Source organism: Leptosomus discolor, chromosome 5 (genome assembly GCF_034619465.1).
Source record: "Leptosomus discolor isolate bLepDis1 chromosome 5, bLepDis1.hap2, whole genome shotgun sequence".
NCBI lineage: Eukaryota > Metazoa > Chordata > Aves > Leptosomiformes > Leptosomidae > Leptosomus > Leptosomus discolor.
Window position 1 is genome coordinate 18,237,547 of NC_141395.1, and position 9,156 is coordinate 18,246,702.

General features: G+C 65.8%; 2 protein-coding genes across 6 annotated transcripts; one reads left to right on the forward strand and one right to left on the reverse strand.

The window, feature by feature from the left end:
* Nucleotides 1-106: 106 nt before the first annotated feature.
* On the reverse strand, nt 107-5,629 carry GLB1L (galactosidase beta 1 like). 2 transcript variants are annotated; one of them, XM_086465437.1, is made up of 17 exons: nt 5,513-5,629; nt 4,860-5,032; nt 4,389-4,539; nt 4,081-4,141; nt 3,724-3,818; nt 3,158-3,338; nt 3,022-3,080; nt 2,685-2,833; nt 2,595-2,653; nt 2,446-2,490; nt 2,030-2,148; nt 1,826-1,900; nt 1,659-1,748; nt 1,407-1,520; nt 980-1,111; nt 400-615; nt 107-325 (listed from the first exon to the last, which is right to left on the reverse strand). In XM_086465437.1, exons 1-17 carry the CDS (start codon nt 5,624-5,626, stop codon nt 107-109), a joined length of 2,052 nt encoding a protein of 683 aa, XP_086321563.1. In that variant the 5' UTR covers nt 5,627-5,629. The 2 variants fall into 2 exon arrangements, with proteins under 2 accessions (XP_086321563.1, XP_086321564.1); XM_086465438.1 differs by lacking the exon at nt 2,595-2,653 and having other exon boundaries at nt 2,446-2,486; nt 2,712-2,833.
* Nucleotides 5,630-6,482: 853 nt separating this feature from the next.
* On the forward strand, nt 6,483-8,688 carry STK16 (serine/threonine kinase 16). 4 transcript variants are annotated; one of them, XM_086465440.1, is made up of 7 exons: nt 6,483-6,631; nt 7,433-7,652; nt 7,732-7,865; nt 7,941-8,061; nt 8,142-8,237; nt 8,306-8,427; nt 8,517-8,688. In XM_086465440.1, exons 1-7 carry the CDS (start codon nt 6,483-6,485, stop codon nt 8,653-8,655), a joined length of 981 nt encoding a protein of 326 aa, XP_086321566.1. In that variant the 3' UTR covers nt 8,656-8,688. The 4 variants fall into 4 exon arrangements, with proteins under 4 accessions (XP_086321566.1, XP_086321567.1, XP_086321568.1 ...); XM_086465441.1 differs by having other exon boundaries at nt 6,499-6,584; XM_086465442.1 differs by lacking the exon at nt 8,142-8,237 and having other exon boundaries at nt 6,499-6,584.
* Nucleotides 8,689-9,156: the final 468 nt, after the last annotated feature.

Genomic DNA, 9,156 nt, shown 5'->3' on the forward strand with positions numbered 1-9,156 from the left:
TTTCCTAGGGCCCTGCAGCCCCTCCACTGGCTCGTGAGCTTCACCAGCCCCCTGCCATCTCCACGGCCCCAGTGAGAGGCGATGCTGGTGCCCAACAGCCCTGCGTTTATTCTGTGGACACGGTGCTGAGGCTGAGGGTCCTGTTGAAAAGGGGTCGGTCGAGAAAGAGCAGGAAGGGGGTGGTGGGTGCCCCCTCCAGCTCCAGCACTGTGATGTTGTTGGGGCGGCCAACATGCAGCACAGAGCCAGGCACAAAGAGGGTCTGCTGGGGCCCGCGGCGGGGCCAGTACCGGCCCAGGTTGAAGCCATTTATCCACAGCTGGCCCTGGAAGATGGAGATGGGACTGAGCTGTGCCCCTCTCCACCCTCACCCCTGCTCCCGGCTGTGCGCCACCTTACCTTGCTCCAACCGGGGAACTTCACGAAGGTGTCCCAGGTGATGCCAGGGGTCTCGAAGGTCCCGGTGTAGAAGGCTGGCCCTGCCCTGCCCCTGCTGTTTGATTTTGGTGGAGCAGCGTGGGGCCAGCCCTGCTGGATGGCAGTGTCTATGGCCAGGGGGTAGATCAGCCAGTTCCTGAGAGGGCTGGAGTCCAAGGAGAGGTTTGCCAGCAAGCCCTGAGATGGAGCAGGAGGGAAAATGAGGCAGCAGGGTCTGCCAGAGGCAGGAGGATGCTTGGCTTCCCCAGGGCACGTCCCACCCACAGCAGTGGAGGTGGGATGGGATCCCTCAGAGGGGCTGCACAGCCCTGGCCGCCACAGCAGTGTAACTGGGAAACGGGTGCCAATCCCACAGGCTCATCCTGGTCCCCATGGGTTTGCCAGAACCAGCGTAGGGGATGGTGGGAGACTGACCAGGGAGCAGGGCTGGGGGTGACCCTGCCGTGGCTGGGGTCTGTGGTGGGTGGCAGGAGAAGGGGGTGTTTGGCCATGTAGGAGCCCAGGCAATCCCCTCCTGAGCCCCAGGGCCCTTTCCCCTCACCTTGAAGTCACTGATGTTGGCCCCGAAGCTGATCCTGCCCATGTTCTCCAGGAGCACATCCAAGGTGTCGCCTGCGCTGCCTGTGACACGCAGCGCCGTCTGCCCGTCCCGCTCCAGCGTCCCCTGGTACTCCTGCAGCCACAGGGTCAGCACTGCTGCCCCATCCCTGCATCCCACTGCCCCAGTGGCTGCCGGCAGCCTGCCAGCACTCCATCTGCTGCCTGCTCTTCCAGAACCAGCACAGGGCTGCCCTCTGCCCCCAGAGGGGCCAAGTTGGGGACAGAGGGCTACCCCACAAGGGCTCAGTGTGGCTCTTGGCACCCTGGCTGTCCCTGAGACCCCCGGCAGGGCAGGGTCCTGCTGCTGACAGGTCCCATGGCCCTCCTGAGAGGCTGGGCTCGGGACGGGTGTGCTTCTGCAGCCTCACCTTCTGCAGCATCACGTAGCCACGGTCGCAGACGGTGTGGGGAGGAGCACCCAGCGTGGCTGGGTCCAGGACATCCCGGGGCAGCTGTGTGCGGTACACCACGAAGCCATGGGCCTGCAGGACACAGCAGAGCGGCACAGAAAGGGAAATGTGTCTGGAGACAAACCCTGCTGCTCCACCCCGGAGCCAGGACAGTGCAAACAAGCCTAGAAACATCTCCCTCAGGGTCCCCCACGGTGCCCAGCGCCTCACCTGCTTTATGGCCTCAAAGGTTAGGGGGAACTGGCTCTGGATGGGCCCGGAGGGGCACAGCACATCCAAGATGTCCAGGAGGTTGGCATACTGCAAGGACAGGGATGGGCACTAGGCAGCCGGGCAGTGCCAGGCAGGGCAGCACAGCCCTCGGGGCAGGCACTCACCTTCCGCAGGGCCACCCGGCCATAGGCATACTTGGGAGTGGCAGGTGGCATCGGACCGATTGGCAGGGGCTGGAACTGAACAGCAAACTGTCAGCTGTGCCCCAGGGTGAGCAGGGAGATGTCCCCTGCCCTGCCAGGTCCCTCTGTGTCCCCGCTTCCCTGGCACAGGCAGTGGTGTCCCCCTCCTCCTGCCAGGCTCAGCACCTTGCTGATGACTGTGCGGATGGCAAACAGCTTCTCGGTGGGGTCTCCCGCCTCCGAGAGGGGGGCATCATAGTCATAACTGGTGGTCACTGGTTTGTACTGGTCCTTGAAGTCAGCACCTGTCCAGGGAAGTGATGGGAGCTGGAGGAAGGGGCTCTGGCAGAGCCCAGGGCATGGACCCCAGCCCCAGTCTGGCTGAAGGCAATAGCGGGGGCATGACCCAGAACTGAGGGCCCCTGCCTGGGGACAAAAGGAGTCCCCGGGGGGGCCAAACTTGGGTTCAGGGGCCCTTGAGTATGTGTCAGCCTGCCACGTGGAACAGAACAGGAGCCTGAAGCAGGCTCCTCTGGGATTGCCAAGGAAAGCCCCCAGTCCCGCAGTGTGCCCCTCCTCCCCAGAGCAGGGCCCTTACTCACCGCTCCAATAAGCAAAGTTCGTCCCCCCATGGAACATGTACCTACGGGACACCCCAGAGACCCCCATTAGCACCCCCACAGACCCAGTGGGGGCTCACCAGGTGCTGCCCACCTCCCTCCTGCACCTGCAGTCCCAGCCCTGCCTGCCTCCCCCCTGCCCAAGCCCTGGGGGATGAAGGCGAGCGGCAATGCCCACTGCAGTGCTGGCAGAGGGGAGGGCATTGCACCCCCCCCCCAGCTGTGCCCCCTGCCAGCTGGCTACTTGCATGTTGACGCTGGCTCCCAGCTGCAGCATGTCCTCCAGCCCCCGGGCCACCTGCGCCGAGCTGGTGCTGGCATGTGCCTCTCCCCAGTAGTCCAGCCAGCCCGTGTAGTACTCCGAGTTCACCTGGGGGAGAAAGGGACTGTCACCTGCCTGGAGCTGGGGCTCCTGGCACCCCTCTGTGAGCCACATCCCCCCTGCTCACCAGCAGCCTGGCCCTGGCCCCCCTCTTTGCCTTGTCCCCCGCCAGCCCCTCTGCCTCCCCAAAGCCACCACAGGTGGTTCCCCCCCCACGGTGCCCATGCCAAGCTCACCAAGGGCCCCTTCGGCTCGACCCGGCGCTGGGCACCAAACGCCTCCGTCACATTGGAGCCTGCGGAGGTGGAGGGAGCAAGATTGGAGCAGGACAAAGCAGGGACCCCCATCCCCTCTCCTCCCCCATAGGGGTACCTGGCCCAAAGTCGATGGTGGCGTAGAGCCCCTGCAGCGTGCCGCAGCGCAGCTCCTCTGCCCGCGTGCCATCGGTGGTGAAGAGCAGCACCTCGCTCCCCAGCAGCGCCCGAAAGGAGCCCAGCAGGTGCCGCAGGTACCCATAGTCGCAGGCATAGTAGCTCCCATACTCGTTCTCCACCTGTGAGCAGGGCAGAGGCTGGTACCCAGCATGCGCGTGGCAGGCCTGCAGATAGGTCCCACCACCCACTGGGACCAGCACTCAGCTCTCCCCTTCCCTCCTGACATCATTAGATGTCGTGACAGGCCCCAGCTGGATCCTGAGAATGACCTTCCAGCCCCATCAAGGCCCCCATCTCTGCCACTATCCTTCAAACCACAACCGGGGTGGTGGCGAGTACCCAAGTCCCAGCCCTTCGATTTAAGCCCAGGTCCAGAGATCAGGAGGGATTGATCAAAGAGTTGTGCCAGAGGAGGTCATGATGTAGGGGATACAGGTGGCTTTTTGGGGCACATCCAAAGACAACCCAGAGCAGGGCAGGGGGCTGGGTACCACAGCACCCTACCTGCACACTGATGATGTTTCCCCCATGCTGGTACAGGCGTGGCTTGATTTTGGGTAGCAGGACATGGAGCCAGGAGTCCACAGCTGCCAGGTAGGCTGGGGGGACAGAGGGGAGCTCAGCTTGGCAGCAGCATCCCCCCCCAGCCCACCCGCAGCCAGCCCTGCCAGGAGGAGGATGGAGCAGACGGGGCAGGGCTAAGTGTGATGGGGAAGTGGAGGTGGAGGACAAACTATGGGGCTACCAAAAGATGGAGAAGAGGATGGAAGGGACTGGAATACGCGTGGAGAGAGACCAGCATGCCAGGGCTGGCACCAGGCTGTAAGGACATGGTGGCCAGAGCCCCGTGCTGAGGCTTACCCGGGTCGGAAGAGCGCAGGACGATGTCTGGTTTCCACAGCAGCCAGGCGGGCAGGCCGCCCTGGAGAAACACACACAGCAGAGAGGGAAGGCAGAGAAACCGCTCAGCAGCCTGGGCTGGCACGTGGCCGAAACCCAGCCAGCACAATGCAAACGCTCAGCACTGGAGCAGCATGTGCCCCGCAGCGAGGCACCCTGGGCATAGCTGGCATGGCACCAGCGTCGGCGTGCCAGTCAGAAGGGCCAACACCACTGTGCTGTTCCCGGGCTGCCCATCACCCCTCTGGGCCAGGCTGGGGGGCTCTCACCATCTCCCACTCCGCACAGATGTAGGGCCCCGGCCGCAGGATGACCAGAAGCCCCAGCTCAGCTGTCAGGTCCAGGAAGGCTTCCACGTCCCGGTCCCCAGCAAAGTCATAAACCCCCGGCAGCGGCTCATGGTAGTTCCAGGGGACATAGCTGGGGCAAGAGGGGAGATCAGCACGTGGGGGCTAAAGGCACCCTGGCACAACAGGGAACCAACCCACATGCTGGTCCCTCTGCTGCTGGGAACTGGCATCCAGCCTGAGCTGGGGATGGCAACTGGGGCTAGCCCAGACTCATGCTTGTGTCTGGCAGGGGCATCCTGGGGGTCCCAGTCAGCCCAGTGCAAGGGCTGTCCCCGCTCCCTGTGATCAGACAACACCCTTGCCTCTGTCCCTACTCTGGGGACTCCAGAGACCCCGAGGGGCCGTGGCGGCTGTGGTCTGTGCAAGGTCGGGGCCGCCCCCGTCGCTTACACCTGCACGGCGCTGAGCCCGCTCATGTGCATCTTGAGGAGCCGGTCCCTCCAGGCAGGGCGCGGGACGCGGGCGTAGTGGATGCTGCCCGACACGTAGCGGAAAGGGGCACCATCCTTGAGGAAGCAGTCCTTCTCGTAATCCAGCTGGAAGGAGCGTGCCGGCGGGGAGGCCTGTGGGAGCGAGGCAGTGCTGCGGGGCTGCAGACCCTCCCCGAGCCCAGCCACACCCTCCTGCGCTCCCTGGGACAGGGACTGATGGGGGGATGGTTCCTGGGGGGGGACCCTCCCCGCGGGAGACCCTCCGCATCCTCCATGCAGGGACGGGGCAGGTACCATGCTGTCCTGGGTGAGCAGGAGGGCCGAGTAGGGCAGCCGTTTGCACCGCCTGATGGCCCCCCCTCACTAATCGAACACCCTGCGGCTGAGCTGGTGGCATTTTGGGGGGTGGGTGCTGCTGGGGACAGGTGCTGGGAGGGCAGGTAGGGAGCTGGGAGCGCAAGTGGGACACGGGGCGCAGCAGAAGGGAGCCAACAGCAGGAAGGGCAAGGACACGGGGGAGGAAAGCAAGGCAGATCCCGGAGCCGTCCCACTGGATCCTTCGCAGCTCAGCCCCGTGCGCTTCTCCCAAACTTTCCACCCGCGTTCGCTAACCTGCGTGTGCAGGACCCCCGCCGCCAGCAGCAGGGCAAGAGCCAGCAGCCCCATCCTCGCTGGACGCTCGGCAGGCCCGGGGTGGGGGACGAAGGGGGACGTGGACACCGCCATCACATGATCCTTCTCCGCCAGCACGGCCCGCTGCCTCCAGGTCCTAAGTGCAGGCAGCCGGGACAGCAGCGCCGCTGGGGGGTGGGCGGCCCTGTCCCCCCGCACCCGGGCCAGCTGCGCATCTGCCCCCTCGCAGCCCACCCAGCACGGGGTGCAGGCAGCCCATCACCGCCCGAGCCGGCGGCCATGGCATCCCCGGTGCCCCTCGGGGTGGTGGGTGACACACGTGGAGGGACAAGGAGCCTCATAAAAGTGTCACCACCAGACAAAACGCCTTCGGGGAAACTCAGCCCACTTGAGCGGTGGTGATGGGTTATAGACCCCCGGGAGGGGGGGGGGGGGGGGGGGGGCAGGGGGAGGGGGCGATGCTGCTGTTGCCTGAAGGAAAACGTCCCTGGACCGAGGGCCGGAGCCCGGTGACAGAGCTGGTGACGGCGGTGTCGGGGAGGTGCCGCAGGGCAGGGCGAGGGGGTGACGCCGTCGGGGACGAGCCTTACTGGGGTGGCCTCGTCATCTCCGTCCCCTGCACCGCCGACCTGCCCGCCCGGGCGAGGGGCTTGGCTCACGGGGGCCAGCTCCGGAGAGCGGCGGGGCTGCGGGCTGCCGCTACCACCGCCACCGCCCGCAGCCGGGGGACGCCACCGCGCCGGGGACACCGCGTCCCACCCCGGTCACAATGCGGGGCGAGCCCGGCGCTCGGCGCCGCCCGGCTCCGCTCCCCGCCACCCGCAGCCCGCTCCAGAGGAGGGAGCGTGGGACCGCCGCCATGGCCGCAGCGGCCACCGGGCAGGCTGCTACACTCCGCCCGGTGGGTGACGCGGCGGGTGACGCGGCGGGTGACGCGCGGCGGCGGGCGATGACGCGGGCGGGCGATGGGGCAGGCGCTGTGCGTCTGCTCCCGCGGCACCGTCAGCCTGGGGGGCGAGCGGTACCTGCTGCTCCACCGCCTGGCAGAGGGGTCCGCGGCGGGGCTGGGGCACGGGGGGGCTCGGGCGGGGGGGGGGGGTGTCCGCGGGCACGGGGGGATGCTTGGGCATAAGGGGTGCTCGGGCGTGGGGGGGACGCTCGAGCATGGGGGGGGACGCTCGGGCATGGGCGGGGGGGTGCGTGCGGCGGGCTTGTGCGTGGGGTTTACTCGGGCATGGGGCGAATGCTCGGGCGTGGAGGGGATGCTCGGGCGTGGAGGGGATGCTGGGGCATGGGGGGTGCTCGGGCATGGGGGGGGTGCTCGGGCATGGGGGTGATGCTCAGGCATAGGGGATGTTCGGGCATGGGGGAACACTCGGGTGGAGGTGATGCTTGGGCGTGGGAGTGATGCTTAGGCATAGGGGAAGTTTGGGCATAGGAGGATGCTTGGGTATGGGGGTGATGCTCAGGTGGGGGGTATGCTTATGTGTGTGTGTGTGTGATGCTCAGGCATGGGGGGGAGATGCTTGAGCACAGGCAGTGCTTGGGCATAGGGGAAATATTTGAGCATGGGGGGCGAGACGCTTGAGCAAATGCACAGAGGAGGATTCTCATGCTGGGTTGCAGGGGTCAGTCATAGCCAGGAGTGGGTGCTTGGACGCACGGGACTGAGGGTGATTGGTCCAGTGGGGTTGTTCATGCACAGGGGGGCTGCTTTGGTGCCTAACAGGGGCTCCTAAGGTGGGGGGGACATGCATGCCTGAGAGGTTCCCATGGAGAGGCATGCAGGCACCTGCTGCCCTCTGCCCCTTCCCTCAAAGTTGGGGCTGGGCACAAGACCCTGACGCAGGCGCCACAACAGTGTGACACCCAGCCTGTGCCGTGCTTGGCTTCTCACAGGGGCTTCAGCTATGTGGACCTGGTGGAGGGGCTGCGGGACGGGCGCTTTTATGCCCTGAAGCGCATCCTGTGCCATGACAAGGAGGACCGCCAGGCCGCCCTGCACGAGGTGGAGATGCATGGCCTCTTTGACCACCCCAACATCCTGCGCCTGGTGGCCCACTGCATGGTGGAGAAGGGCACCAAGCACGAAGCCTGGCTCCTCCTGCCCTACGTGAAGGTGAGGGGGGCTCCCCTGGCTGCCCCCACCCCTTTGCTGTCAGGAGCACCAGTGGCAACCGGCTGCTTCCATTTGCCAGGGGGGGACCCTCTGGAGCGAGGTGCAAGCACTGCGGGAGAAAGGGACCTTCATGCCGGAGCAGCGGATCCTCCTCATCCTCCATGGCATCTGCTGCGGGCTGCAAGCCATCCACAGCAAGGGCTATGCGCACAGGTCAGGGGCCGACAGCCTCGGCTGGGGAGGTTGGCAAGGGGCCCAGTGGGCATTCGGTGACATCTATTCCCACAGGGATCTCAAGCCCACCAACGTGCTGCTGGATGAAGATGATCGGCCTGTGCTGATGGACCTGGGCTCAATGAACCAAGCTCGCATCGAAGTCAACAGCCCTCGGAAGGCCATGGCTGTGCAGGTGGGTGCCCTAGGACATCACCCCACCAGCCCGTCCCTGCCCTGAGCCCTTCATCCCCACCCTCACCTTCCTCTCTGCAGGACTGGGCTGCCCAGCGCTGCACCATCTCGTACCGTGCCCCCGAGCTTTTCACGGTGCCGAGCCAGTGTGTCATAGACGAGCGCACAGATATCTGGGTAAGGATCCAGCCCCCCGGTCCCCATCCCACCACTGCGGGGGCTGCCCTGACCCCACCGCACTCCAGTCCCTAGGCTGTGTGCTGTACTGCATGATGTTTGGGGAGGGCCCCTATGACGCCATCTTCCAGAAGGGCGACAGCGTGGCTCTGGCAGTGCAGAACCCCATTGTCGTGCCCACCACGACCAGGTGAGTGGCTGGGGAGGGTGACCCTGCTCCCAGGCAGCTCCCTGTGCTGTGCACCACATGGGACTCACCCCCCTACATCTTTCGTCCAGGTATTCGGCTGCCTTGCAGCGCCTGCTCTTGTCCATGATGACGCTGAACCCCCAGGAGCGACCCAGCATACATGACATCCTCCACCAGCTGGAGGGGCTGCAGCCAGCGCCGGCAGGCCAGGACACCACGCAGATCTGAGCCTGTCCCACCCCGCAGCGGCAGCGTGCCTGAGGCCAAGCCAGGGGAAGAGCGGCTGCCCTCATCCCTGCTCCCCCGCCGAGCTGTTGCAGAGGGGATTGCTGCACCCAGGGGAGAGCTGCTGCTCTGTGCCGGAGGTGTGTTGGATTTGGAGTGTTCTGTGTCCTGGGTGCTGCTGCCTGGGACTTGCTCTGTGCCCCAGGACTGTGGACGTGTGACCTGCTGCTAAATATGGGGCCCTCGCTGGCCACTGCCTCTCCCTGGGGCTTGCAGAGGAGGATGCTGTAGGACCCGACCCCAGGGTGATGGCCACCACGGTCCCGCAGCTCTGCACCCCAGGAAAGTCACTCATGACCAAGGGCAGAGCTGCGGTCCGGGTCCCGGTGCGGTGCTGGAGCAAGGTGGTGGGGGGACCCAGCGCCCTCTCCGCCGCTGCGCTCGGCACCGACATTGCCTTGTGTTTGGAGTAAAAGATGTTCTTGTGGAGGTGTGGATGGTGTG